This window comes from Mytilus californianus, unplaced genomic scaffold (genome assembly GCF_021869535.1).
Source record: "Mytilus californianus isolate M0D057914Y unplaced genomic scaffold, xbMytCali1.0.p SCAF_12, whole genome shotgun sequence".
NCBI lineage: Eukaryota > Metazoa > Mollusca > Bivalvia > Mytilida > Mytilidae > Mytilus > Mytilus californianus.
Genome location: NW_026262604.1, coordinates 63,751,457 through 63,778,042, shown reverse-complemented (window position 1 = coordinate 63,778,042; position 26,586 = coordinate 63,751,457). Strand labels below are relative to the sequence as shown.

Here is a 26,586-nt window from a genome sequence, read left to right as displayed (position 1 = left end):
TTTAAAATATTTACAATTTAATGATAAAACATTTTCCATACAGTCACCGCCCGTTTAAATTTACAACATGAGGTATTCAGATTCATTAGAAGAATGGTGTATAATGTATGTGAAGTAACAATTGCACAATGCAGTCATTCTGTCTATTTCTCTCAGTCATTAAAATCCAATTTTCCTGTGATGAAGTTGCCTAGTGCACTGATATCATCTGACCTATAATAGTCTATACACAATTCTTTAAAATAATCTAAATCCACTTTCTTTGTGTTATTCTGAAAGAGAGGAAAAAATGTTTAGATTAAGTAGATGTATATAACAATTTATCAGAATCCACAAGGGTTGAATACATAAATGGGTACAATTCAACAATGTCCATATTTATAAACAAAACAAAACCACGAGACGACGAGATACAGTTATTGTCCTTTGATGTTCGTTTACAAAATTAATATAGTTCCCAGTGTGGACAGTGTATAACTATTTTTCATACATTTTCCAAACTTATTTCTTCATGTTTTACGCATGAGATATTATGCAGTGGGTTGAAATTATATGTTTTTAAAAAACGTGGGGGATGCATGTAAAGGTATATGTAAAAACGGTTTGGGCCAGTTAAAAAAGGTAAACAAAATAGTATGTCTGAAGCTGTCAGACTGAATTATAGACCCCCTTACCATAGAATTGCCCATATTTTGAGTTAAGAGCTGGTAGACCTTTCTGTAATTTCTATAGTAAGTGTCCCAAAAGTAGTATACTACACTGTAACGTTTTAACATTGATAAAGGCTACAATGCCGAAAGATAATTTCTCTAACCCATGATTTTTGTGTTTTGGTTTTGTTTTGTTGTGATTGTTTGTTCGTTGTTTGTAGTTTTTTGTCATTCTTTCAATATTTTCATTAAATTATGTCATCTATCTTCGGCATATACTACAACTATCTATCTACTTTGCAGCCAGGGACTAGTCATGCCTTTTACATATCGCCTTAGGGGACATAACTCTAATTTCTAACTAGTCTTAAGACACGAAGATTGTATTCACGATTGGAAGATTATTTTACAAATGGCTAATATTCATTTCATTGCATTTAAGAATGTTTGCTGTATATATACAATTTAAGATTTTTATAATATAGTATTTTTAATGGAGAGTATATAAAAATATGATGTTGACACAGAGATATGTCTCGCTTGTCTGCATAAAATTCAGAAACAGACAATCTGATGGAAAGCAACAATGCCTATTAATTCAAAGTCGCTTAATCATAATCTTGTTGTCAGAGCATAGAAATGGTCGACAAACTGAGATTTACTGATGGTAATGCAATTTTACACAACTTATCATTGATCTGTAGCAAGTAGTTTTTCATCAAACAGACTTAAGCAGAAAAACTTAATATTGAAAATTGCTTGGTAGTTCAAAGTCACTGGACCATGCCCTCCGGACCAGAGCTTCAAAATAGTCGTCAAATAGATACATGTATATACCTATTGTAATGCAACTTCATACACAATGTAACTGAGCTATTACAAGTAGATCCTATTAAACTGTCTTAAGCAGAAAACTTAAAATTGAAAATTGCCTAATAGTTCAAAGTCACTTGACCATGAATTAGGGGGCAGGGCCTCAAAATAGTTTTCAAACTGAGATGTAATGATACGTGTATTAATGCAATTTTATATCAAATATGATTAATATAACACAATTAGTTCCTATCAAACTATCTTAAGCAAAAAACTTAACATTGAAAATTGCTAGTTATTTCAAAGTTACTTGAGCATGACCTAGTGGGCAGGGCATCGAAATAGTCGTCAAACTAACTGAAGCATAAAACTTACTAATTGTTAACGCAACCGCCATCGCCGTAAAAGAAAACCCTATGTCTCGCTTCCGCGACTTTCGTCGCAGGCGAGAAAAAAGCTCAGACAAATCTTGATTCCGACCTGTTTTATTTCCAAATACCTATTTGAAAATCCCTAAATATTCAAGAAAGAAAGGGACGTGTCCGTCTAAATTTTTCAGATGAAAAATATTTTAAACAAAAACATATTAGACTGTGTTGAAAAAAATTGTAATTTAAAGAAACTTGAAAAATTAACAACAATTTGAAGGAATTGTATTTGTAATGATGTCTTGGGTAGTTTTAGTCGTTGAGTTTCTGTGACGTTGTCGTATATAAGCGATTGTCTGTTATTCATACTGCCGACATATCAATAGGTTTGATACATAGGAAATCGCCTTGCTATTCTCGTGGTAGCGTGCCGCGGACTGTTACCTTACGAAAACGCACGTTGAAAATCCGGTCCAGCTTGTCGGACTAATACAAAGCATGGTTCAAACTTATATCGCATAAACATGTACTTGTTCTGAATATTCAAATAATTTTGAGGTTTAACAGCCAGCCATCATACATACAATTATAGTCTTTAAAAAATACTTACACATGAGAACATCAGAAATGCACACCTTGCATCTTTTGGGGGGACACCGAAATCTGATAGGACATATTCAAATTCCTCGGCATCGACTCGACCATCACCTGTAAGTAGTAACATTAACATTGAATTTGCAAACATTAAGGAAAGGAAATAAAATGACTTTTCGATAGATTTATAAATTGATTGTTGTTGTTTAATGCCATTTTTAACACTCTTTTAACGATGAAGCCCGAGTACCTAGAAAGAGACACCGACTGTCGGTAGGAAAACTGGTAATCATCAAGGTCGAATGCACTATGTCACAAGCGAGCTTTGAACACATAACCTAAGTATTGTTATTGATTATTGTAAATGAACTAGAGAAAACTGATGTGTCAGTAAGGGCCCTGCTTGTACATTTTAATGTGAAGCAAAGAGACTGATGCATTCAAAGCAAATGTTCACAGGTTGTCAATTTTTTTTAATTTTTACACCAGCAATTAATTCAGGATGTGTTTTTGATTAATAGAATTGAGAATGGAAATGGGGAATATGTCAAAGAGACAACAACCCGACCAAAGAGCACACAACAGCCGAATATATGTTTTGCTAAAATCCAAACCTTATGACATATATTTTGGTGGGCATTTTCGTAAATGGTGGGCAACCAATAATTTTGATAAAGAGACTCATTTTGTAATGGTACCTTTTTCATTTGAATCCTAGCAAGATTATGATTCTCAAAGTTATTCATTTAAGTTTTTAACACAATTTTGACTTGAGGAAACAATTTGAAATGCCTATTATGCCTTTATTATATATCAGTTTTTGTTTCAATCCTATTATAAGAATACATTTCTCAAATTTGTGATTTTTTAAGAAAAAAATTCGTAAGGGTTCCGCGGAACCCAGTGTCTCGCCTAGTTTTGCTGTGAGTTGCAGGCTCAACAAAAATGGGGAAATAATTATTAAACATTTTCCTCTAGATAGTATCTTTTGAATGTAAGAAGCTTCTGTTTAAGTTTGGTAAGATCCAGGATGGTTTATGAATCTAATAAATGTTTTAAAAACTTTAACTGCAGACTGTATGTAATGTTAACTGGAAGAAAAACTAAGTCCATTTATAAGTAATATACGGAAAAACAGGAAATTTTTTTTTACAAAATGTCCTTCTAGATACTAGCTTTTGATCATAAACAAGCTTCTATCCAAGTTTGGTACAAATCCAGGATAGTTTAAGAAAGTTATTAAAATTGTGAAAACTTTAACCACAGAGCGAATGTAATGTTAACTGGCAGAAAAACTAAGTCCATTATAAGTAAAATACGGATAAACAGGATTTTTTTTTAACAAAATTTACTTTTGAATACTATCTTATGATCATAAACAAGCTTCTGTCCAAGTATGGTACAAATACAGGATAGTTTAAGAAAGTTATTAAAATTTGAAAAAAAACTTTAACCATAGTGTGAATGTAATGTTAACTGGCAGAAAAACTAAGTCCATTTATAAGTTAAATACGGATAAACAGGATTTTTTTTTTACAAAATTTACTTCTGGATACTATCTTAAGATCATAAACAAGCTTCTGTCCAAGTTTGGTACAAATCCAGGATAGTTTAAGAAAGTTATTAAAATTTGAAAAACTTTAACCACAGAGTGAATGTAACATGTGTAATGTTAACTGGCAGAAACATTGAGTCCATTTATGAGTAAAATACGGATAAACAGGATTTTTTTTTTTACAAAATTTACTTCTAGACACTATCTTAAGATCATAAACAAGCTATACTTTTTAAGGTTTTGCGTTTACAAAAGACATTTCTCAAAATTTGTGATTTTTAAATAAGGTTTTTTCTGAAACTAATGAGCCAAATTTTGCCGAAATATGATATAGATATAAGAAGATGTGGTATGAGTGCCAATGAGACAACTCTCCATCCAAGTCACAATTTATAAAAGTAAACCATTATAGGTCAAAGTACGGTCTTCAACACGGAGCATTGGCTCACACCGCACAGCAAGCTATACAGGGCCCAAAAATTTCTAGGGTAAAACCATTCAAACGGGAAAACCAACGGTCTAATCTATATAATCTGCACGAGAACTGTGCAAAATTTCATTGGCCTCTTATCTATACTTTTGGATGTTGGATGTGTGCTGATTGATATTTTACTCTTAAATGCATGATTGTTTTTTATTAGTTGTTATTGTCTTTGAACTAGATGTCTGTAACTGTGAGTACTCTCAGATCCGTTCTTAGTGTCTAAGTTTGTTGTGGGGTGTATAAATACCCTGCCACGTCCGGTCTGTGGTTTTGTTAAATGTTTGTCTGTAATACCACTGTTCCAGACTAGGGGGAGGGTTAGGCGCCAGCAAACAAGTTTAAACCAGCCACACAGTATATGTGCAGTCCCAAGGTCAGGAGCCTGTAATTCAGTGGTTGTCGTTTGTTGCTGTATATCATACTTGTTTTTCGTTCATCACTTTGTTCATAAATCAGGCAGTTAGTTTTCTAGTTTGAATTGTTTTACATTTGTCATTTTAGGGCGTTTTATAGCTGACTATGCGGTATGGGTTTTGCTCAGTATTGAAGGCCGAACGGTGAGCTATAGTTGTTAACTTCTATGTTATTTGATCTCTAGTGGAGAGATGCCTTATTGGCAATGAAACCAAATCTTCTTATTTTTAAAAACATCTGTGCAAAGTTTTATTAGCATCCTACCTATGCTTTTTGAGTTTTTTGAGTTTACAAAAGACATTTTTCGAAATTTGTGATTTTTTTATCGAAAACAAGGTTTTTTCCATAATGAATGAGCCGAATTTCACCAACACATATAATTTACACATCTAAATATTAAGCACAACAACTGTGCAAAATTTCATTGGCCTCCTACCCATACTTTTGGAATGTTTGCGTTTACAAAAATTGTGGGCGGACAGACGGACAGACAAACAGACAGACAGAGTAAAAGCTCCCGAATCCTCGATGCGGGGCCATAACTACATGTAGTATAAACTTTTTGATATCTTTGAAAGTCATAAAACATTACGCTCGTGCATGTTTGCACTATTTTAACTTCATTAACAGGGATTTCTCCTTCCATAAAAAATGTTCCAAAGTAGTTACTAGGAAGAAAGCGTGAAATCGACACTTCATACATATACGCTTTACGGTGATCAACACAAAATTGGTTTGCCGATACGATGTGTCTATTTCTCAACTCACAAGCGACATGTTTTTGAGGTCTTAGATCTTTAGACTAGTATAGTCGTCTGGTCTGTAATTTTCATCGACTGTGTCCTATTCCTGATTGTGACATTTTGACGGAGTATAGATTTGCATGACAAGGTGTGCATGCATAGCAGGAGATGTTTATTCTGTCGATGCATTCGGTCTTCTTTTTTATTCTTTTATTGTACGTTCTTAAAGGATTTATAAAATTTCAGTAAAGAACTGTTGCCTCTAACTTAACGTCTAGTGGCATGTAATGATAATAATAAAAAAAAACTGGCAATGTATTTGGAACAAGATAAAATGAGTTAACATGAACAAGTTGATGTTTTAGAATATTCGTGCCTATATCATAAAGTAAGGTAATTTTAATGAAGTGAAGTTATATTTACCTGAAAACACATCTTTTATAAATAAAAATAAGGAGCGGTATGATTGCAAATAAGGCATTTATCCATCAGAGTCAAAATGCGTGAATGGTAGCAAATTAAGGTTACCATATTGCCCTCAACAATGAGCAAAACCCATACCGTATAGTTAGCTACATGTATAAAGGGCCTCGAAATGAAAAGTGACATAATTCAAACGAGAAAACAAACGGTCTGATGTTTGCTAACACAATAAACGAACAACAAATATGACAGACAGATACCTACAACCGCCATTAAATCACAGGCTCCGGACTTGGGACATGCATATAAAGAATGCGGCGAGGTTAAACATGTTTGTGAGCATTCAACCCTCCCACCCAAGGTTTGGTGTGTTTCAGAAATAAAGGGCGAGAAATTTAAACTGTCCCTGAAAAGAAAGGGTTGATAGGTACGGAAAAAACTGGCTACCTACGGAACACTCTTTGTTTGACGTGAAGAAAGCATTGTATTCTCCTACGCGAGACATTGGATTGAAGGTTCTGGATCAGACCAGACGTGAATGTGCGCGTGACATTGGATTGAAGGTTCCGGATCAGACCAGACGTGAATGTGCGCGAGACATTGGATTGAAGGTTCCAGATCAGACCAGACGTGAATGTGCGCGAGACATTGGATTGAAGGTTCCGGATCAGACCAGACGTGAATGTGCGCGAGACATTGGATTGAAGGTTCCAGATCAGACCAGACGTGAATGTGCGCGAGACATTGGATTGAAGGTTCCGGATCAGACCAGACGTGAATGTGCGCGAGACATTGGATTGAAGGTTCCAGATCAGACCAGACGTGAATGTGCGCGAGACATTGGATTGAAGGTTCCGGATCAGACCAGACGTGAATGTGCGCGAGACATTGGATTGAAGGTTCCAGATCAGACCAGACGTGAATGTGCGCGAGACATTGGACTGAAGGTTCCGGATCACACCAAACGTGAATGTGTATATGTGCACAGCCACACGGACGTCCTTCTTAGTACTGGTTATACTACAGGATGGGAGAAGTTCTTTTTAAGGGTTTTTTTAGCAAGTTTTATTGCATGATCAGTATTCTACTAACTAATAGACATTTGTACAATACACCCACCTGTTCTATCATACAGATTAAATTTATATTCTATATATTGTTCCAACCATTCTGGTAGTTTACGTTCTGGTGGTTCCTCGTTCTCTTTCTTTGATTGTTTGATACACTGTTCATTAAAATTTTGCCACATTTTTAACTGTAATAAATAAACAGTATCCGTCAAACGCGTACTTCATTAAAATTTTAGGACAAGATGTTTACTGTATTCAATCGTTGCTTAAAATTAAACCGATTACAGATACACAGAACAGAAAATGTGTGTGTATCAGTTCAAAATTCCAATACGCACACATCCCAAAGTGATAATGTTTGTATTGCTGATCTTCGTCCTAAGCATGTTTTCAACAGCTTTTGTAAATCTGATGACAAGAAAATTAAATTCGTACATTTTCATAAACATGCCTTAGATTCTAAGATTAATGAATCTTAATCAAATTTATTAATCTGCCTAGGAGGTGATCAATTATGGTCAGTTGCAATGCTTTCACGAAATTAGCTCATCTGTGCGTAAGACTTATTTGTATATGTAAGAATCAGGAGACAGGAGCCAACATATTGATAGACACAACAAATATTCTACAACCTTTTTAGTAAGAATGCACAGAGTTACAAATATACTCATACAAGAAAATAGTTCGTCATAAATATTTATTTCAGTATGGAAATGTGAGACAAATTATAGCAATTAATTGGAAAAAAGAGATCACAGTGAATAGATTGGTTTAAACGTCCAGTAGCAAATGTTACATGAACATCAGGACAGGAATATGTAATGACTGTGCTATGAAACGATACCCTGCTTTATTTAGACTTAAAGGCTGAGTTGGAATTTTAGCGTGCACGATAATAAGGTATCAGCAGTCCACATGAAGATATTCCCCCTACTGGTACACATGTTTTCTAAATCCGATATGACCAGTCTTTGCTTTTAATCCTTTTTGTTGTATGCTTGCATGAAAAGTGGCAAATTCTTATTTGTATGTCTTTATTTTTAATCGACTTGGGATCAAACACACGACCTCTCGTGCAAGAGGCAACCATGATACCACGCAGGCGGTTGACAAACGTGGAATGTAGCTACTACAGTTTTTCTTCATTTTCAGTTTTCCGTTATTTTTTCTCTACAAACCATATATTTGACCTATAAAAAACCTATTCCTCAAATTGTATTATTGTATGCTTTTCGTACGTTGTTAGCACAAATCCACATTTTATTTTGCGCACAAAGCTTGTGTTGCATTCGCTTATAAGTTGGGCGATTTTAGAGCTAACATTGACTACACTATACATAAATTAGAAGAGACTGATGTAGCGCAACATTTTCCAATTCATGAGGATGTGGATGGGGGTCCTTCATTTCTGTATTCTTTAATTTGTTAGCCCATTTTTCTCTATTCTTTATAATTTTGGTTCCAGTACTGTCTATTCCTTATATTTAAGCACCCCATTATTCTCTATTCTTTTTTTTTTGGTCCATTTTTTCTCTGTACTTTTTTTGTTTTTGGCCCTTTGTTGTGCACTTTATGCCATTATGTTCTATTTTTTAGACCCCATCCAAACCCTCATTTATACTAAATGGCTTACCCATTCTTCTATACTTATTTTGCCATCGTTATTTTCATCTCCTTCATCTTGTAACCTCCGCCATATTGTAATGAAAAGCTCGTTTGTTTGTTGAAATTTATCAGTCCCGACTTTCCAACCACTCAAATCACAGATTTTCTGAAACACACGAAATTAACGAAAATTAGTCATCATCAATAGCAACAACAACAACAAAAACAATATTATCAATGGCGAAAAGTGTCAAAACACATGCAATTAACTCAAATTAACTATCAACCTCCTTCTTCATCCTCATCATCATCAATGTCGAAAAGTGTTTAAACACAAGAAATTTACTATTATAATTCATCATCATTATTACCATCATGATCATCATCGATGTCAAAAAAAAAAAGTGAAACTAGAAATTATTACACGTATATTACGAGTTTTCCGTCCATTGCTTGCGTTTTTCAAATAATATCAATATTCCTTTATGTTTTTTGTTCTGAACGCCAGAGTTTCATACAAAACTTGTCACTAAAACTGACTGTTAACTATTCTTAATTGCTCATGACTAACGTATGATTTTAGTCTGGAATTTGTTGGCGAATCCAAGTACAGGAATTAACTGAGACACAAGCTTACATTTTGCTGTGTTTGTTATAGCTATGCAGATTCGCAAGTATATGCAAAGAGAAATAAAAATTCCACATTATAGATTTATTGATTGTTGGTTACTTAATGTCCAGTAGCAAATATGTCATGTATGTGGACGATCAATATTAGTGATCGATTAATTAATAGGTACATATAAAAGTTTGAGACTAGCCCATACAAACGATTGGAATAGTAAAATCAAATGAGACTTGTGGTATAGAGTAGCATTTTGTAAATGCTGAACTACAACCACAAAGAGTTCTTTCTCTATACGTATATTTCACTACATTGTTTCTTTTTATAATCAGTTCTACTGTCTCTTTTTCCTGAAGCTGATAGTACAACTTAATTCACTGTTTATATATAGCCTAACCATTTCAGTAGTCTGAATAAATGTTGGGAGACGGCCATATGATTTTCTTGGTGGAGCACAAAATAATTATTGTCACCTGTACAGTTTCTAGACATGCTAAACCAATTTTTGATTTTGTAAATAATTGCATCCTGCATTGTTTTGTCCCCCCTTCCGCCCCCCAAAAAATGAAAGTGCATGCATGATCGTACCCTGAACATTTAATTTGCGTGTTATCTTCTATGTGCATTAGAAGATGAATAACATTAACGGTACCCATTGTACTGCACCAGATGCACATATCAACAATAAACGTCTCTTCAGTGATGCTAAAGTCAAAATATTAAAAAAATCCAAAATTTATTAAAAAAGATGAAGAGTTAATAAACCAAAAAGGACAAAATTATAACCAAATCAGGGAAAAGAATCAGAGCTTTGTACGAGGGAGACATATTTCTTAATTTTAATGGTGTAACAGCAAACTGATAGATTCGATTATACACGTATAAAGTCATTTCCTCTGATGAAACAAAATGTACTTGTTTTTAATGTACAGTGAATGTAGTGAGTATACAGGATAACATGTTTTACTGTACAGTAAATGTTATTAGTATAAAGTATAACAGGTTTTACTGAACAGTGAATGTAATGAGCATAAAGGATAACATGTTTTTACTGTGAAGTGAATGTAATGGGCATAAAGGTAACAGGTTTTACTGTACAGTGAATGTAATGAGCATAAAGGATAACATGTTTTACTGTACAGTGTATGTAATGAGTATAAAGGATAACAGGTTTTACTGTAAAGTGAATGTAATGGGCGTAAAGGATAACAGGTTTTACTGTAGAGTGAATGTAATGGGCATAAAGGTAACAGATTTTACTTTAAAGTGACTGTAATGGGCATAATGGATAACAGGTTTTACTGTAAAGTGAATGTTATGGGCATAAAGGATAACAGGTTTTACTGTTCAGTGAATGTTATGGGCATAAAGGATAACAGGTTTTACTGTACAGTGAATGTAATGAGTATAAAGGATAACAGGTTATAATGCACAGTGAATGTAATGAGTATAGAGGATAACAGGTTTTACTGTACAGTGAATGAAATGGGCATAAAGGTGAATGTAATGAGTATAAAGGATAACAGGTTTTATAGTACAGTGAATGTAATGAGTATAAAGAGTAACATGTTTTACTGTACAGTGAATGTAATGGGTATAAAGGATAACAGGTTTTACTGTATAGTGTATGTAATGGGTATAAAGAATAACAGGTTTTACTGTACAGTGAATGTAATGGAATAAAGGGTAACAGGTTTTACTGTACAGTGAATGTAATGGGTATAAAGGATAACAGGTATTAAAAAACTTATTGAACAGTACAACTACCAACACCTGACTCCTCCAAATAACAGAGGAACACACAACAACGAACAACACGTGGTTCAGTATGCCTGAATTGCTTCAATTTCGTAGTTTATTTTGCCAGTTTTGACGTTTTCGATCCAAGCGTCACTGATAAGTATTTTGTAGCTGAGTCACGCATCTGGTGTTCACCATTTAATATTGCTATCCCTGATGAGTTTATTTGGTACAAGCACAAACTAAACTTATCATAGATAGATCATACCAGGATTAACACTGTAAACGCCAGACACGCTTTTCGTCTACAAACTGAGACTGACTGACGCTCGAATCAAAAAAGTAAATAAGGCCAAATAAAGTACGAAGTTAAAGAGCATTATAAATGCGATGGGAATAAACAAGTTTTTCATAGGCAAAATTTCCCCAATGTGCATGAGCCGTATGTCGTAAAAGTAAAATACACAATAAAAAACAAAAATACAAAGAACCGGACACTCATTACATGTTTCAGTGTTTACTTTCAATTTCCGGAAATGTTTCATTAAACAATGTTGACAGAACCACTTAATTTGTCTGTGTATTATATTGTCATACAGAAATGAAACGTCATGTTACGAAAAATTAATTATTTAAGGATCAGAATTTCCTACAAGATTTCTTCAGACGTAATTACGGTGTAGAAAGTCAATAGGAAAAATCTTAAAATAAACACAACTACAAGACAATTGTTTAATGATTATACAAGTGGAAATTCTCATTCACTCAATTGATGACTTTCACAGTAAAATAAACCATTAGTTTAGTCTGCCATTGTGAATATTGAGAAATTATACCGATGTTACTAGATGTAATACTGTTTCTACACTGATTAGTGAGTTTTTTCCACTGTACCCTTTTGATATTGCACTCATTGAGACAAAAGGCCGAGGGTTGAGAGAGAGAGAAAAAAAGGAAAGGTGTATGTGATTGTTACAAGTCTATAGTGTTTTAATCAGACCCAATGCATTTGTTTCCTGTTCGACCCTTTCGTGATGGGATCTGATCTTAGGTTGTGTCTGTTTAAATCGCTCTTAACTTGTCCAGATTTGGTAAGATTTAGGACATGGTACGGCACTTATTTAACATAAAATATCGTATGTTTGTCCTTAAATATCTTCTTTACAATGCATACCCCATTTTATTAGATGTTTCGTTTAACCCATATAATAGGAAATGAATAACTTGTAACATTCCGAATGTATTTGAATTAGCATGCTCTTACAAGCAACTGATTGATTGATTGTTTTCTTCACAACCAGCGACAAATATTTCATGCATAACTAGACCGGAGAAAGGCATAACAATTAATACACTAAGTAGGTACTGCAGAATTGGTGGACATGGATATAAAGGAGATAGATTTAGTCTGACATTGGAAGAAGAGGCCATGCTAGTAAGGGACATAAATGTAAACTACCACAATGGCACATACGGTTACAATGGTTCTTAAAAGTGAAAAAAAAACCAAACGTATCAATGTTAATACAAGAACATTGGAATAAACATCCCCATTCCGGACAAACGTGTGTGTGTATTTATACATCCTGCACAAGCAAACAGACGTTCCTCTTTGAAGAAGACCGGATGATCATATTTCTTGACCCCACATCAATCATTGGGGTTTAATATTGATGAAATTTGATGATGTTGTGTGTGTCATAGTTTTGTTTATACTGAAAGAATCATATTAAACTTTATCTTTCATGCTTTATCAATTGGTGGATATTATGTTTATGGTACTGTGCATATTGTATCGGGATAAAATCAATAAAAAAGAAACACTAGCTGTATGTATTTCCAAAAGCAAAACATGTATCAGAATGAGGGTTGTCTTATTGACAATCATACCACATCTTCTTTTTTTTTTATATAAATAGTTCGCTGTAAATAGTGAGGGAACTGGACATAGCAGTGAGCATATAAAATCACAAGGAAGACAGTCGGATCTGTAATTGTGGTTAAGGCGAACCCAAATTATTATGGTGGGAAACTAGTTCTTGATTTTCTACCCAATTGTGCACAAGTCGACAGCAAACATTAAACCTAGATAATTCTAATCGACATAGCTTCAGAATTTGTCAATTTTTACTCGACAAATTCATGTTTTAATTGAGACATTTAAAACATGAAATGAAAATAGGGTTACACAATGCCGTCATGGACGAGGGTGTGGATGGATAGAGAAAAATAGGTCAAAAATAAAGAATAGAGAATAATGAGGTGCTAAAATATAAAGAATAGAGAATAAAGAGGAGCTAAAATATAAAGAATAGAGAATAATGATCAAAATGAATAAAGAATAGAGAAAGCGAATGGTCAAAAAAGTAAAAAAAAATAAAGAAACGAAGGACCCCATCCAAACTCAATTATGGTTAGAACAGTTTGTGAGAATTTCATGATTATCCATTCACTGGTTTTCATTGCCATCAAAAAAGTGCAAATATTGTCTAAAAATAAAATTCAGGTGTCTAATCAAAAGTATAAATAAAGCGAAACTGTAATTCATCTATGATCATGCACTCTTCATTTTGTAGAAATTCAGATCCAGATAATTGACAGGTAATACGCATGTAATTAAGATTTCTCTTTTTCGAACTTGACGTTTCTCACTTCCATCTTGACCTTTCTCATTTAGAACATGGCATGTCTCATGTCTATGGCATTTAGAACTTGGCATGTCTCATGTCTATGGCATTTAAAACATGGCATGTCTCATGTCTATGGCATTTAGAACTTGATATGTCTCATGTCTATGGCATTCAGAACTTGGCATGTCTCATGTCTATGGCATTTAGAACATGGCATGTCTCATGTCTATGGCATTTAGAACTTGGCATGTCTCATGTCTATGGCATTTAGAACATGGCATGTCTCATGTCTATGGCAATTAGAACTTGACATGTCTCATGTCTATGGCATTTAGAACATGGCATGTCTCATGTCTATGGCATTTAGAACATAGCATGTCTCATGTCTATGGCATTTAAAACTTGACATGTCTCATGTCTATGGATTTAGAACATGGCATGTCTCATGTCTATGTCATTTAAAACTTGACATGTCTCATGTCTATGGATTTAGAACATGGCATGTCTCATGTCTATGTCATTTAGAACTTGATATGTCTCATGTCTATGGCATTTAGAACTTGACATGTCTCATGTCTATGTCATTTAGAACTTGGCATGGGTCATGTCTATGGCATTTAGAACTTGGCATGTCTCATGTCTATATCATTTAGAACTTGGCATGTCTCATGTCTATGGCATTTAGAACTTGGAATGTCTCATGTCTATGGCTTTTAGAACTTGACATGTCTCATGTCTATGGCATTTATAACTTGACATGTGACATGTCTATGGCATTTAGAACTTGACATGTCTTATGTCTATGGCATTTAGGACTTGACATTTCTCATGTCTATGGCTTTTAGAACTTGACATGTCTCATGTCAATGACATTGAGAACTTGACATGTCTCATGTCTATGGCTTTTATAACTTGACATGTCTCATGTTTATGGCATTTAGAACTTGACATGTCTCATGTCTATGGCTTTTAGAACTTGACATGTCTCATGTCTATGGCATTTAGAACTTGACATGTCTCATGTCTATGTCATTTAGAACTTGACATGTCTCATGTCTATGGCATTTAGAACTTGACATGTCTCATGTCTATGTTGTAACTAGGAAATGTAATAGAAATGAGACAACTTAGACCTGAGAAATGTCAAGCTAGAAATTAGAAATATCAAAATAATAAATATTATTAATTAACTAGTACTCTGTTATTGGACTTAATATGATGATAACTGCCTTTGCTATGCAAAAGTGTCAACTCGGCCAATACAGAAAAACTCGGCCAATATGGATTTTGTTCTGTATTGGCCGAGTAATCATCCGTCCAATACAGGATTTCGGAACGTCCCTAGTTTTTAGATCGAAAGTCATGATGAACACAACGTAATGTAAACTGTTGTTTGGAAGACGCTGTTTTATTTACTCCCCATAAACATGCCGAAACGTTCAGTGTGGCAAATATTTCAGGCTAAAGACGGTCACATTCATTTAAAAAAGCATTTTATAAGCAGACAATTGAATTGTTTCAGGTTTGGGCAACGAGTCTGTAGATTATCACAAAGCTCATTTTTTGTCGACCTCATAACTATTTAAAACAGTTTATCAGTTTAATGAGTGCATTTCAATTTACTGTTTACTTTCGCTTCTCATGTTTTTGTATCATGTATTTTTCAACCCGAACCTCATATGGATTGTTGAAGGATGACCTGTAATCTATTGATCAAGTTAGTCTTTATGGATAGTTGTCTTATGTATCATATTCAACTCCTAGTTTTATTTAGTCATTTTGTTTCTGAATCTCTCATGCAATGGCAGTACCTTTCCAATTACTATTGATGTGTTGCATCTGAATATGTATTGTAACACTTTATAGTGACTGAAAAGGGTTAATAAATCATCAAAAAATGTAGAAGACTCTTCAGATCATTTGACATTGCAGCTTATAAAAGGAAACTCAAATTTGGATAGTTCGATTTCAATGTAATACATGTTAAAATCTTGTGAAAGGAAATAAAACACAAAAAAGATAAACACTGTATGCACATAGTTAATTAATAAAGATATCATTACGTGATTATTTCTGTATTGGCCTTGTTATTGGTCCTCGGCCAGCTGTATTGGCCTTCGGCTTCGCCTCAGGCCAATACAGCAAGCATCGGACCAATAACAAAGCCAATACAGAAATAATCACGTAATAATATCATAGAGATGTTAGAAATACAATATCCCTACCAGTCTTTCGTAAAATAAAACGCATAATTGTTTATAAAATGTGCTGAACAAAATATACATGTTTTTTCTTGTTTCTTTGTTTTGTTTTAGGAAATTACAATTATTTACAATTTAATTTTCATGCTGCATTAAACCATTTAACAGACTTCTGACTTATTATTTGCCAGCTTGGTGATTCAAATTGTGATATTTATTGGTCTCTAGAATTTGTCACTGGCTAACATGGTCACTTGCCTTTAGTCGCTAGTTTGAATCTGTTACACAAGGTACGTCTAATCGATTGTGTGTGTTCAGACAATAATAGTTCTGAAATGTGCCATAATAATTGCATGTACCTACCGTTCTTGCCAAGTCAAAATCTTTCCATTCTAATATTCCATCTTTATTCAAATCTAAAATTGTAAATATAATATTAATAAAACGTGCTTATACATGTTCTCATAAATGTATCTTCGTCAACCTCTGCTTTAATGACTTAAAATTTATCAGTGTGAATGGATGTAGTACGCAATTTATCATCTCGGGGTTGAGGAGCTCGAATTTCTAGCCCAATCTGTAACAACATCTTAGGATATTAAACTTAATCTTAATATCTTTCATCTTTATAATATCTAAACATGTTTTGTTCGTTGCTGTATTTTAGTGGTTGTACGTAAAAAAACGTATATTTATTGTGAAAGGGGTCAGTTGTTGTAAAACGTTGCCTAACGTTTACTTGTAAAATGTTGTAATTGAAATATCATAGATAATTGAATCTTCAAAATTTAAAATTTGAGAGTTACTGGGTATGTTTTTTTTTTTAATTTAACCATCAAGACTTCAACTTTCTCACTTGGAACTCTTCGTTCAATAGCTTCCTTGTAAGCAGCAACCCTCTTTCAATGAAATCATGATAGGATATGCAAGCTCTAGAATATTGTAACAACTGGGAGATATATACACAATATGCAGAAGCTGCTGGACTGTTGCTACATAGAAATGGAAAGTTCACAATTGGGAATCTGAAATCATCTCTTTTGTCGTAAAGTTTTGTTCTCAGCCGACCCGCACTGTCAATTTCTAGATGAACGCTTAATTCAAAATATGAGGCAGACTTAACTGTATCTGTTGTATCCTTAATTTTAAGTTCATTATTAATTTTCATTTCAGGTCCTTGTATAGCTTCTATGCGATATGGGTTTTTCTCATTGATGAAGGCCGTACGTTGACCTCTTGTTGTTAACTTCTTCGTCATTTGGTCTCTAATTGATAGTTGTTTTATCATCAAGCATACCATGCGCATCTCCTAATTTGTATATTATGACGTCATGTTGACATCATAACTAACTTTTTTAAACTGAGGTGCATAGCTTGCATCACTGTATTCAAAGAATTGAAGAACTAAACTGTTTTATCAATTTCAGAGGTTAGATAATGACTGCTATCACACCACAGCCACGTCAAACTGGTGAGAACCGCTTTCAATTCATGTAGAATTAGAAAAAAAAATAATTTCAATGACCCTAAAACAAGATGATCAGGACCTATAGATGTCATAATTTCGTTTCTTGCTTGATTATTAGAAGAAAATCATGAATTAATATGTAAGATTCAAATTATTGTTCCGTATTTGAATTTCCGTTTAATCTCGCCCTGGTTCTATTGTTAACTGCTAGATTTTGCGTTATTATGTATATATATATAAATATGCAGATGTTGTATGATTGCCAATGAGACAACTCTCCACCAGAGAGCAAACGCCATAGAAGTTAACAACTTCTTAGAAGTTAACAACTATATGTTACTGTTCGGCCTTCAACAATGAGCAAATCCCATACCGCATTGTAAGCTATAAAAGGCCCCGTAATGACAAATGTAAAACAATTCAAACGAGAAAACTAACGGCCTGATGTATGTACAAAACAATGAACGAAAAACAAATATGATATACAGCAACAAACGACCACCACTGAATTACAGGCTCCTGACTTGGGACAGGCACATACATAATGTGGCGGGGTTGAACTAGTTTGAAGGCGCCACACCTCTCCCTACCTGGGATAGTGGTGTAACAGTACAACAAAAGAACAAACTATTAAAATCAGTTGAAAAGGGCTTAACTCATCAGATCGATACAAAGCAGAAAAACATCTAACGAAAAATACAGACTGAAAGTGGCAGGATAAGTATACATTCCTAACAACAAAAAAGACACTAAGTACAGATCTGAGAGAACTCGCAGTTACTGACAGCTAGTTCAAAGCCAATAACAACTAATAAAAAAATCATGCATCTAAGACTAAAACTATGTGCGGGTTTTTTTAAAACACATATACAAAACAGATGTACAAATATGTAAAGTTATTCTAAGAGTTCCCCCACAAGGGTGACTGGGCGCTCAATTGGCTTTGCGGGAAGTACGCAGCCAAGTCCGGTCAGAATGCGGACGTTAAATACGATGCCTCGTGTAGAGAGAGTGCCACGATCTCTTCACGTAAAGAACCCTTGCAACAACTTTTTTTCGGAGTTCGTAGATGGCCTGTTGCAAGGCAAAATTTCTATTCCTATCCTATTTATCCTCATTTTCCCTACCTTTATCCCACACGATCTCTAGTACATGACCTACATATTATATGTAATGTTAATTTGTTCTCGTCCTAAAAATGCATGAAATATTTGCCACTGGACGTTAAGCAGCCAGCACTCAATCAATCTTAGAGATTTGTTTAGCTGTAGTACAGTTTAGCCTCAATAATTAATCAAGACAACAAGTCAAACTGTATATTGTGTTCGTATGATTGTAAATTTGCCGCTTTGATAATTTTCTAAATGTGTCTGCTACAATATATGTCTATGAAAAATAAAGCTGTTACATTTGATCGACTATACATTACTACTGTATCGTGCATTTTTCATTTAATAAATAAATCTCAATAAACTTAAATTGCTTCATTAACTGCTTATTTTTGAGTACTGAATTATTCGAAACCAGATTGAGGAACACATGCAGGGGTAATGCTTCCATCAAAAATCATTCACTATCAATCATTTTTAATACTAACAGTTTAAGAGAGAATGTCTTTTTGAGTTCAATTTGCTTCAAATTGATAAATCTGTATCAAAACCTGTTGCAGAGCACTTTTTAATCGGTTACATATATAACTATTATTCTATGACACCCCACCGATATAAAAGCATGCCTGGATAGATGAGAATTGTTATCGTCAGTTTAACATTTAGAAATTAAAAACATCCATTTATTTTTTACATCTCCCTATGCGCTATTACTTTGATGGAATTGAGTTATAAATAACGAGTTCTGACATCTAATCATTGCATAAACTACGAACGGAATTGTATTCACACAGTCACATGAAACTTTTAATATCGGTAAGACCTGCACATGAACTAGCAAATGAATATAATACAATGTATATGGCATACATGCCAATATAATTTCAAACTCGTCAAAAAACTTAATTTTTTAGACTGTAATACATTTTATCGACGGAAAGAAGACGAGATGCTTGATCATCAACCACTGAAAATACCGTGTACACACTAATCATCTAATATACTAATATATATGGCAAAAACATCTCAAACACATATTACAATTGCCGATCGCCCACAAGACTAGAAGGAGACCGGATTTTATTATAATCTATGTTTGATACACATACCAATTTCATGAAAATAATATCTATACATATAAACAATATTCAAACTGCCAATACGAGCTGAAAAGTTTTACTCTGTCATAAACGAACCCGCCCGCTAGGAAAAACCAACAACCAAGTTACCTCAGTTGATATGGAAACCTGTGTCCAAATCCTAATGCTCAGAAGATCGTCTCGAGAGATGTACATTGGCCAGTACTGAAAATTGGCTTACGTTTACATAAACAAAATACAACAAAAATGTAGACTGCTAAAACACATTTCTATATAGTACAAAATATGAAAGCGCAAACAATAATATGAGTCAACATAATATTAGAACTTGACCAGTTCGAAGTTGGCGAGAGAATGTCTAATTGAGAAATTTAACTGCGAAAAATGACCAGTCACGTGATACTACAGTTATTATCACGTGTCAACACATGTATATATGAAAGAACCGTTAGTACAATAATTTTCCTCTATACTTCGAAACGCGAAAACTTATTGTTATGTAAATGTTTTTGAATAGTTATATTGGACTAGGTGCAGTTGTACTAAAAAATACTCTTTAGAATTGCAACACTTTGAAATACAAGCACAATCAGTTTTTGTGATTTTTCAAACCTACAAAATGTTTATTTAGTTAAACAGTACCTTAACGTAAAATTGTAGACACAGAGATATGTCTCTTCTGTTTTGCAGCAATATCAAAACCGGTAATATGATAATGTTATTGACTGCATATGATTTAAAGAAACCACCAAGTAATATGCAAAAATAATAGGACAAGTTTTGTATTGCGAAGGCCTAGGACAACCAGGAGAGACAATGTTTGACATATTTCATGGACACTGAAATATTCTCAGTAGGATACATTCGTAATGAAGTGAAGACTCGTTCAATATATTGTTTTCAATGACCCCTACTTGTCCTGTTTGCATCGTCTCCCCCCTAAAACCCATAAAACTCATGCATAAGTGACTCCTTAACTGATATTATGCGCTTTAGAAAAAGAGTTTAACTTAAAATAGTTTTTGGACTCAATTCTTCAAATGTAATTGTTGGCAACCAAGTATGTCATTACTCCAATTGTTGCACCATACCCGGTTTTGGGATAAGAACCGTAATAAGCGTTTAATGTATATGAAATTATATAGAGGCCTGTTAAATTTATGAGATGATTAAATATGGTCCATGGGCTTGTTTAGCGTACATAGGATTAAGGTAGTTTATTATACTCGTATATGGAAAAGAAAAGTTCAATGGTTATTGGGAGAATGGGGTTTTAGTGGTAGATCATTTACTTATCAGGAACTTTTTATAGATTTGGGACGATTTTAGAGTTTGTTATATTGTATAGACATCTGTTGATCGGTTTATTGTTGAAAACTGTATTTGGCCCTCTAGATGTGTTTTAGTGTTGTTTTTTTTTTCGTTGGTTTGCTGTCTCCTCCTATCTTCTTGTATTTACATCACGATTTTTAATTAACACAAATTGAATGATAACGTGTTGAAAAAGATTGTTAAATGTGATCGACACAAAAAAATCATCATCGTAAAACATTTGTTATACAGGAATATGTAGTGTTTTAGTTAGATCTTTTTAGTAATGATATAGGGAAGGGCATAGTGTAACAATACTAGAATCATAATACAGGTGCAAATAGATTGATGATGTTTAACGCCACTTTCAGCACTCTTGTCTCTATAGATATTATTGCGGCCAGTTTTTATATATGGAGGAAGCTGGAGTACCCGGAAAGATCCGCCGACCTACTGCAGGCAAACTGGCTATACTAGTCAATTAAGATCGCACCTGCCACTTTTGTCTAGTTCACAATCTAAGTGTTGACAGGCTAGACTAAGTTATCACCGTAGATGACCTAGTTATACCACTGAACCACCGCAAGTGCAAAAATGTATTACTAAATAGTTCTTGGCGCAATGCATTATGTAGATTGCAGTTCTCTAACATTTCCATCGCAGTATTAAATCGCGATCAGTATCATTAAATAGAGTTTCTGGAATTTCAGATCATCGTAGTATGATTCACAAACACAATTAATATATCATTATGAACAAATATTATTGGTAGATTTCAGTTATTGACTAGAAATACACAACTATGTGAAGGTTTAAATGATAAAAAGTATAATTACGATGGTAATGACATTCAATAGCGTACATCTGTTACAGACTGTATGATTCATTGTAAATGATTGTATTGTCCTTGTATGTAAATGTTGACAAATATTGCATGACATAGTATAACCTTGTATTCCAAAGCTTTACTTACATGGTTGCACCTAACGATTGAGAAGCTACTAGTATATCTTATGTTTCTTATCTTTAATGTCGGTATGACTTCTGGTTGGTTTTGTTTTATAAACTCACTGCACAGGGGCGATCCAGCCATTCAAAAAAGGGGGGTTTCTAACCCAGGATAAAGGGGGGGGGGGGGGTGTTCCAACTATATGTCCCCATTCAAATGTATTGATCGTGATCGTCAAAAAAGGGGGTTTCCAACCCAGGGAACTCCCCCTTTCTCGATCCGCCACTGCTGCATAATTATAATATATAATTTAAAAAAAAAAGAATAGATCAAATAATTTATTTAACACACTCCCATACCACCTAGACCACAACAACCCGCATAACAGATGAATTGTTGATGCCTCGATAGAATTCCATTAATCGGCTCTATTTAAATTGTTTGTTTCTATATATATTTCTATTTATTTGGTTGGTGGATATAACTGAATAACTGAACAATCGTATCTTTAGTCAAGATTTTACGTGACAAATTGTGGATCGTTGGATTCTGTAAAAGCATTTTTATTGTGACATATTTCATAAAACTCAATTGTTGTAAACAATAAAACTTATTGCTGCCATATCTCTGAATAGTCAAATGTATAATTTTAGTAAAATTTGCATTGATATTACTTTTTTTTCAAACTACTTCTGAGACAGCACCGCTGCGAGGTAGTGGACTATCTGTCCTCGGAAGTGTCAGCCTCTCAATAGCTGTAGTGCTACGGAAGTAGAATAATTTAAATGATAAATTTCCAGTGCATAAATTATGTAATTGTGCTTAAGTCAAGCTTGTTATTCCTCTATGTCTATACAAGACGGTTGGTTGTGTTGTTCAGACCCGTTTGTTATGTATGCTCTCCAATATTCTATATTTTTTGACTTTTCAAGCTTTTGGTTTCAGGCGTGCATGAGGAAAGTTATTCGAGTAACACGTGATGTGTACACACAATTCTTATAATATGGTGCCTCGTCCTGAACATGCATGATATACTTGCCACTAGATGTTAAGAAAACAACAATCAATCAAGATAATGCGTTGTTTTTCTTTGTTATCATAATTACAAAGTCTACACAGAATAATAGTACACTGGAACATCTTGACGGTGATGTGATGACTTGCATGTTCTATTAAATGTGCATATCACCATGTTTGCGCATGCACATATAGTACATGTAAGTGCAGCTAAAATAGTCATTAATGCATTACTGCACTTGTTATAAAGAAAGTGTAAAGAAGACATACCAAAGAAGACGTGGAATTCGTGCATCAATTTCTTCTTCTGGAACTCTGATAATTCTGGATTAAATATTCCTAGAATTATGCCCATGCTCTTTCCTTTGCTGACAAATCCGGCTTTTACTGTAAAAAAAGAATACTTGGTCCTTATTGTTGTTTTCCCGATTTCCAGATGTCACGAGAATTATCGGTGATTTTATTGCAACGAGAGTTCACTGGATACAGTAAAGAACAGCACGATTTCCGGTATAACCGATTTTTTAGGATACAAGAATTTTGAACTGGATTCTCATAAAATCACATGCAATTAGTACAAAATTAGTCCAATGCTGAATCTTTGTTATAATCATTCATAGAAATGTAATGCATTTGAAAAGGACACTTTTATCAGAATTAACATCAATTCCCCGTTTATTTTATCGAATATTGATAAAACCCCAATGTAAGGGGGTAACATCTTGTACGTCACGTGATCTAGTTTATTGTTGCAATATTGATTCAATCTACATTGTATGAAAAAATACTTTTTGCATACAATAAGTATATGACATAAGAGAATCAAAGAAATAGTATAATTATTCATAGTACATGGCTACTGATTAAAATGGATAAATTAATACTTTTTCCACGAAGTCTGTATCGGTTCACTTTTTATTGGTTATTTGTGAAATAAACTATCAATGCAGTTAAAATTGATAAATAGATATATTGCAGTCAGATCGTTGATTCATAACAAAAGGTACAAAGACACATAAAATAATGCATAGTCAAACAAATGCATTTTATGATTGAGGTGGCAGAACCGTATTTAAAAAAAATAAATAAACATATTAATTGCAATTTTAATTATGTTAGCTTAGACTATTAAAAATATGGAAAATTTTGTAAAATAGATCAACAGCAATTACTTCAAAACGTGTTTGAAACGTTTATCTCTGTCAATTAATTCAGGGGATCCTTAACTGACAGCGGCAAATATTACACGCACATTCAGGACTGTTACATGTAAATGTCAAATGCAAAAAACATTATGTTATAAAATAAGGAGATATTCCAATGAAACCATTGTTTTCGCCGGACTCAACATCTAGTGGATGTAAGAAATTATAGTACTCATCGTACGACCTTCAACATTTGTTTGTACTGTTCCTACCATTCTTTGCTCCGTCTCATACACACCGCTTGATTAGCAATGCATAGCAAGTTTAAAATCTTTATTTTAATCTAACAAATAACAGAACTAATGTTCTTCTGCATTTGAGACGAGTATGCTACCACAAGTCCACAGAACCGCTAATGTTGATATTAAGGTGCGTGCTTTATATCAGTTATACTTCCTAGATACAGCTAGAGCCATCATTATGTATCGTATTAAGATAATTCAATAGTACATGGATACTTCTCATTGGACGTCTTTCAGCCCGGTCGACCAATTTTGCAAACGAATCGATCGGATTTATTGTTACTCTATTCTCGTCCTCAATATTCATCAAATATTCTTCACTGGACGATAAACAAACAATAATCAATCATAGTTTTACAAATTACAGTAGAGTTCTAGTATGTGTGTATGTCTGACTTCTAACTCTTATGCACATATACTACAATATTAAAATGTGTGTACAGCGTATACACATCATACAAGGAACTGTTTAACATTTCTCATCAGCATACATGTATTCAGATAACTATTTCAATGTCTTCAGTCCTCAAACATGAGCCTACATTGCTTTCCAAATATAAGGACAAAGGCGGATTAAGAGGGTGGTGCAGGGGGTCCGCTCCCTTTTTTAGCTACATACATTTGTATGTGGTTAATGCATAGACATTTTTCGTGTTCTACTCCTCACGTTGCCTAGTTTGCTCCCCCCTCTTTATTCAAAAGCCCGGATCTACATCTTAAGACTGAATGGGTGTCCTATGTGCAAAGCATTCAATGATTTAATAAATGCTTGAATTTAAGAATAATGATAAATCAATGACTCAAAAAGGAGCACTGACGTTTATGTATGGAATGGTTGTCGAAATTTGAATACCATACACAGATTATATTTTTGAAAAAAACAGGGAAATAAGGGAGAAAGCTTGATATTACTAAGCCTTAAAAATTCCTCGTTTTCATAAAAAGAAAGGCAAATATGGTTATATATATTACATATTTATGGTAATTATAAATATTACAAACTGTACCTGTACTTGCATTTACATATCTGTAATGTATTATATAATATATACAAATGAGTGGTTACACAAATGATTTTAAGCTGTCAGATTATGATGATTTCTTTATTGCATCATTGGTTTAAATATATATAGTACTTACTCGAAGTAAAGAATCCTTTAACGGCTTGCATTTTCGTCCGCTTTGGATTTAAGGACGAGTTCCTAGCACTCTGTGTGGATGATATTTTCAGGAACTCGAAACACATGGTTATCTTGTAATATCAAAATCCAAAAATATCCAATGAATTCATAGTATAAAAGTTCAACAAAGTTACCTATTGTACAAACGGCCCGAGGTTATTAAACAAAAAAGATCAAAATCGATAATTTCCTCGTAATATTTATCACTTGGCCATAACAATATATTGACAATTTGTAATCCTTGTATTCATGTATTTAATTAAGGACATTCAAAAGCAAGCACTTAAATAGAAAGTCATTAATTATTGATCATAATTATTACCAAAAATCAGTCGTCTCATACTTCCTGTCAATCAGACAATGTCGTAATTATTACATCTGCAGTATAAGGATATGTGTATTGCCACAAACGTTTATACAATCCGTCTCGCCGCACAAAGCACTGGCCAATCACATAAATACCCTAAATAAAGGGTAGGATTACCATGAAATACAGACCTTCCAATCTGTTTAATTTACGATGTTTTCAGCGAGATTTGTTTAATAAAGCACTGTTTAATTACAGTTCATGAATATATTCCATCTTCATAAATACAAGATTTAATATAATACTTAGGGAAACAGTTATGAACTTCAATACAATAGACATTTGCAAATTCCAACAGTTTACGTGTGTTTTAAATCCTAAATTCACATAAAATATAGTAATTTAAATGTACTTTATCCAGATCAATCTGAAATTCAATATGTTATTTTCTAAGTATGTTCACCTGTTTATTTTAGGTATATAGTTGTAAATACACATTAAAAGCGTTCTTTTAAACACGTACTGAACGCTTCATTTCACTTGCTTCTAGCGATATCAACAAATTATCAAATGACAGATTTTGTTGATACCTTTCGTTAAATAAATCAATGAATAATCGAAATAATTCAGGATATAATATTTATCAATTTGGATTATTAATCTTATTACAATTTTAATTATACAACATATGCTTAATTTATAAAATATGTATAGATTTTTAAAGTGACATATAGGTCGGAAGGGCCCGGTATTGATATAATTAATATGCAGTTTATTGTATA

General features: G+C 33.6%; 1 protein-coding gene across 2 annotated transcripts; it reads right to left on the bottom strand.

Annotated features, from left to right (window-relative positions):
* Window positions 1–26,219, bottom strand: LOC127722174 (calexcitin-2-like). 2 transcript variants are annotated; one of them, XM_052229062.1, is made up of 7 exons: window positions 25,457–26,219; window positions 23,140–23,256; window positions 16,279–16,331; window positions 8,748–8,885; window positions 7,164–7,299; window positions 2,442–2,539; window positions 1–272 (listed from the first exon to the last, which is right to left on the bottom strand). In XM_052229062.1, the coding sequence occupies exons 1-7, from the start codon at window positions 25,560–25,562 to the stop codon at window positions 153–155; spliced, it is 768 nt and encodes a 255-aa protein (XP_052085022.1). In that variant the 5' UTR covers window positions 25,563–26,219; the 3' UTR covers window positions 1–152. The 2 variants fall into 2 exon arrangements, with proteins under 2 accessions (XP_052085022.1, XP_052085024.1); XM_052229064.1 differs by lacking the exon at window positions 25,457–26,219 and having other exon boundaries at window positions 23,140–23,556.
* Window positions 26,220–26,586: the final 367 nt, after the last annotated feature.

What these genes read in the sequence shown, in the direction of transcription:
- LOC127722174 (XM_052229062.1), bottom strand. Translation starts at nt 25,562, where the DNA reads ATGTGTTTCGAGTTCCTGAAAATATCATCCACACAGAGTGCTAGGAAC. An exon ending in TAAAGGATTCTTTACTTCGA is followed by an intron (nt 23,257 to 25,456) that starts GTAAGTACTATA and finishes CTTTTTTTACAG; the next exon opens with TAAAAGCCGGATTTGTCAGC. An exon ending in AAATAAGTATAGAAGAATGG is followed by an intron (nt 7,300 to 8,747) that starts GTAAGCCATTTA and finishes TATTTATTACAG; the next exon opens with TTAAAAATGTGGCAAAATTT.